Source organism: Octopus bimaculoides, chromosome 7 (assembly GCF_001194135.2).
Source record: "Octopus bimaculoides isolate UCB-OBI-ISO-001 chromosome 7, ASM119413v2, whole genome shotgun sequence".
Classification (NCBI taxonomy): Eukaryota; Metazoa; Mollusca; class Cephalopoda; order Octopoda; family Octopodidae; genus Octopus; species Octopus bimaculoides.
In genome coordinates, this window is record NC_068987.1 from 9,568,514 (window position 1) to 9,573,790 (window position 5,277).

At 37.1% G+C, this 5,277-nt stretch overlaps 1 protein-coding gene across 8 annotated transcripts in view; it reads left to right on the forward strand.

The window, feature by feature from the left end:
- The window catches only part of LOC106884453 (mediator of RNA polymerase II transcription subunit 25), a 67,927-nt gene that overhangs the window by 27,946 nt on the left and 34,704 nt on the right, over positions 1-5,277 (forward strand). For all 8 annotated transcript variants that reach the window (XM_014935842.2, XM_052969211.1, XM_014935843.2 and 5 more), the window contains 2 exons: positions 127-201; positions 4,847-4,949. In XM_014935842.2, coding sequence (XP_014791328.1) covers positions 127-201; positions 4,847-4,949 — 178 coding nt within the window. The remainder of the gene's footprint in view (positions 1-126; positions 202-4,846; positions 4,950-5,277) is intronic.

Here is a 5,277-nt window from a genome sequence, read left to right on the forward strand (position 1 = left end):
ATATATATATATATATATATATATAAACAGCCTTTGCTGCTGCAAAACTATTGTATCCTACATTTATTCATCAGTATCTTTTGTTCTCTTTTCCTTCCCTTTCATTCATTTTGGAATGGTCACCAGATGCCAGGAGGGATGAGCCTTGTTACTGGACAAGTTCAACCGCAGATGTCTATGGATCAAGGCCAAACTAACATGGTAGGTTCAGTTTCTGAATTAATCTCATGTTACTTTTTAAACTTTTATTTTAGTTTGTTTGTATTTAATTTTTTCATATTTCATAATCATAAAAAGACAAAAAAAAAAAAGAGAAAAAAAAAAAACGAAAACAAAGGAACAGTTTCTCCTCTTTGTTAGATAGCAAGGTAGAGTGAATATGTCTGAAAATTCTGAAATTTATACGGATGTTCATGAAGTAATTTATTCCAAGTATTCTTACCTCATCATCATTTAACATCCTTTTTCCAATCTTGCATGGATAGGACAGGAGTTTCTGAGGTATATTTTCTATGGTCAAATGATATTTAACCAAGGGCTCTAGTGCTTGTACCAAATCCACTACTTTGACCATTTAGCATTCGTATTATTCTGTCAAATGGGATTCTTATTTATCCACATTGTTTTGAATTAATCATGCATTATCTCATAGCTTCGAGATGTCGATTATGTGATTATTTAATTTATGAATGACATTGTAGCATAGATGTGACCACATAGATGTGGTCAGTTTGAACATAATACTGAGAATATTTGGACTGGATATGGCCAGTTTAAATGCTAAACAGTTAAAGTATGTAATTACAGTAATTCTTTAATAATGAGAGGGTGTGTGATAGTGTTTGAGAGACACAGATAAGAAAAAACTGAGCAAAGTAGTTGGTATGGGTCCTGGAGAGTGAACACAAAAAATGGATTTCAAGAAGAGAGAAGATGAATGAATTGAAAGTGAGTGAGTAGAAGTTGTTTGAGACTATCCAGCTTTGAAGAGGAGAGGCCACTGCTGACCTCATGCTAAAATTCGAAACAGGCGTAGGAGTGGCTGTGTGGTAAGTAGCTTGCTTACGAACCACATGGTTCCAGGTTCATTCCCACTGCATGGCACCTTGGGCAGGTGTCTTTCTACTGTCGCCTCGGGCCGACCAAAGCCTTGTGAGTGGATTTGGTAGACGGAAACTGAAAGAAGCACGTCGTATATATGTGTATGTGTGTGTGTGTGTATATATGTATGTGTGTGTATATGTTTGTGTGTTTATCCCCCAACATCGCTTGACAACTGATGCTGGTGTGTTTACGTCCCCCGTAATGTAGCGGTTTGGCAAACGAGAGTGATAGAATAAGTGCTAGGCTTACAAAGAATAAGTCCTGGGGTCGACTTGCTCGACTAAAGGCAGTGCTCCAGCATGGCCACAGTCAAATGACTGAAACAAGTAAAAGAGTTAATCTTGTATTAATTATGTTACACTAGGTTAGAAGAATTTAATAATATCCAAACTTGGAGAACTTTGCTTTGTCCAAACAATTCCAGCCAATACCATTCATTCATTTTCTTTTTTCTTCGGTGTTGTCTTGTTTCCTCTTAAAACAGTATTTATTCTACATCTGCCTACATACCTCATTTCCCGATCTCTCTCTGTACCCTTTAAATATTTTCTTTTTCTTGCCTGCTTTTCCTTTACCTCACCATTCCTCTCTACCTGTGTGGCTAATTACATCTGGTGCTTTCTTTACCAAATATTCTCTCTTCGTGTCACATAGTGCAAAGACTTGCCTATTTATTTGTACTACGTTTACTGTTTCTCTTTCTGCTTTCCTTGCATGTTTTTCTCACTAAGATCACAAGCTCTTTCTCTGAAAAGAAACCAATGATATAAAAAATGTTCTTAATTACTATACAATTTAATTACCATACAGTATTACACCTCTATTATTTGACTTCTATTTTTTTTTACAACAGATTTCTATTATTGCATTTTCTGAGTTAAGATCCAGGTATATTTCAGCTGAACTGAGAGATGTAAAGAAAAAGAGCAGTTAAAACTCTGTTTTACAAAAGAATATACAATTCAGTTGTATACAAAAGACCGTGATACATGCCATTTTTGTTCAGTCTGAGGAAGTCCCAATTTAGCAGATTTATGGTCAATAGTGTTCTGGTTGAGACCATCTTGTCTTTGCCTGGAGTAGATTTATGGTCAAAAGTGTTTCAACTGTTTTTGTATAGTTACGACTGTATTATCAAGTGTATATTTTCTTTTCTATGACAGTTACGTATGAGTTGGAAAGCAGTGTGGCTGCTGTTTCTTGTGCGTCAATTAACCACCTAAAGACTCCTTTAGAAATGCATCAACTAAATAGGATTGGAGCATATGTCAGACTGAAGTATAACTAAAAATACTGAATTTTGAGCCATCAGATGCCAGTTCACCTGGAAAGAAACAATGCAGTTATTAAAAAGAAGAATTTGGAATTAATGCATGCATGATTTCACAGCTCTAGCATCACTCCTTCATAGTCAGCCTCTGAACTTTTCAGCCTCCTCCACCCCCACCCCCCACTCCTTGCAAATCAGCCCCACTACTTTTTTTTTTTTAAGTGTGTTATTTATTTTATTGGTGTCTTTTGCTGAACCACTAATGTTACAGGGACATAAACAAACCAACACCTGTTGTCAAGGGATGGTGAGGTGGGGTGGCAACAAACACAAAGATAACTTATAGGGATTACTTTTGCAGAACCCCCCCACACACAGTTTTTGTATTTTCTTTGCTAAGTCTTGCTATTTTTCTATTTTTTCCCCCTGTTTTTTAACCATTACATTCATATCAGCAATCATAGTCACACCTATAGTAATGCACTCTTTCGATACTACTACTGCTACTACTACTACTACTTACATTCTAAGTTCAAATTCCACCAAGGTTGACTTTTCCTTTTATCCTTTTGAGGTCGATTAAATAAGTACCAGTCAAATACTAGAATTGATGTAATCAATTGCCTCTATTCTCCCAAATTACAGACATTGTCCCTATTGTAGAATGGGTTATTATTATTATTATTATTATTATATTGTATATAATGGCAGCGAGCTGGCAGAATCGTTAGCAACGCATGGCAAAATGCGTAGCAGTATTTCTTCTGTCTTTACGTTCTGAGTTCAAATTTTGCTGAGGTTGACTTTGCCTTACATCACTTCGGGGTCAATAAATTAAGTACCAGTTACGTACTCAGGTCGATCTGATCAACTGCCCCCCCCCCCCCAATTTCAGGCCTTGTGCTTATAATAAAAAGGATTATTATTTTACTTGAGAAGCATAGGTAGGATGAGCCTGCAAATTTAGATGTTTGTTTGATGTTGTTGAAATAGTTTATGGCTGGATATTCCCCTCAATGTTAATTTTTCAACCATCAGTAGTGATTGTGGGCTCCCCACCCATCTGTTTTCTCTAACTTTTTTTTCTTTTTAGCTGTATCGACTGTGGAATTAGATCAATTAACCTCTGTATAAGGATGTGAAATGATGCCTGTAGAATTTTTTTTTTTTTTTTGTAACCAAGTACCTCTTTGCCAGTGGTCTAAAACTTCTGATTCTTAACTGTTACCCTCGCTCAATCGCTATACCTCCACCATTCAAAAGCTGTCTCTTCAACAAATCTGTCACGCTGACCGCCCAGCTTGCTTTTGTCTAACCCATTCAAAGGGCCTTGTCCTGTGCTACACTTCTATCACATCTTTCACTCAACTTGCACTTGTCTGAAGCTTAACCTTATGCCTACTACTAACCTACAGTAAGCAACATTCTATTTTCTATCCTTGATTCACTGCCCACCTTGCATGCAAACCAAATAAACACTGCACTCACTATCAACATACCATGAGCCCTCGCTTGCACATCTCTATTATCCTACTGTTACAGTTAACCACTCACCTCACCTAACTTCTTCCACTGTGGCGGCACATGGGTTAGTGGTTAGGGAGTCAGACTCGTGATTGTAAGATTGTGGTTTCAATTTCTGGACCAGGTGACACATTGTGCCCTTGAGCAAAACACTTCATTTCACATTGCTCCAGTTCACTCAGCTGGCAAAAATGACTTGCACCTGTGATGGACCATCCAGGTGGGGAATATTATATATATGCTATGCGACCTGGGAAACTGACCCCTATGAATTGGCATGACTTGAGAAGGTTACCTTTTACCTTCTACCACTCCACCATACCTCTCCCAATAGACCACCACTCCTCTACTGTTCAACTGATGCAGTTTTATCAGCCATCAGTTAAAACTCTTGCTGTCACACAATTTGGTCCTCAAATACTGTTGTTCGACACCACCCAGATTCTGCTACACAGCGCCACACAACCAATTGTACTTCAAGCACTCAACCACCGCACCCCTATCATTCACTTAACACACTATGTGCACTAAATCACCTTCCTTTACTGGTTGACCTCCATATATTTACCTCTTAAATTCCTACATCTGTAACCACACAGCTGTTACATCTTGCATGTCTCCCAGTAACCTCATTCTTATACAGATATAAACATGTATAAGCACCAAGCTTGTTATTTCTGAAGCATTGCATTTTACCATTTAGTCGTCTTTCTTCCCAGAGACTCTCCACATTCACCTTATCGGCCAGTGCCCTTCTATACACTTTGCACGAATCGCAATTCTACACCACCACCACCAATACCACCACAGAAACAACCACCACCACTGCTGTATCAACATCACACCTCCTACCCTCTTTCTCTCAAACAATTCACCTGTCTTGAATTACAAAAAAAAATGTAAAAATTAAAAGCTTTTGCCCTTGTTGTCCATCTTGTGTGTTTGCAGGCCAAACTTCAGCAAGCCGTGAAAGCCAAGGAGATGCAAGCCATGGGGAATGAACCTCCTGCAAAACGTCAACAAGTGATGGATGTTCGACAACCCTTGCTTGGTTTGTGTTGTTCACTACTCATCAGTCACTGATATAATATATATATATATATATATATATATATATGTATATATGTGTGCATGTATATATGTGTATGTGTGTGTGTATATATATATATATATATATATATAGCTGTATAAATATATATATGTGTGTATATGTATATATGTATTTGCACGTGCATATATTTGAGTATATGTATATATACATGTCATATATGTACACATACAGGCATGTATATACATATCTATCTATCTATATATATGTGTGTGTGTACATTATATATATATGTACATTATAGATATGTATCATATATATATTTATATAT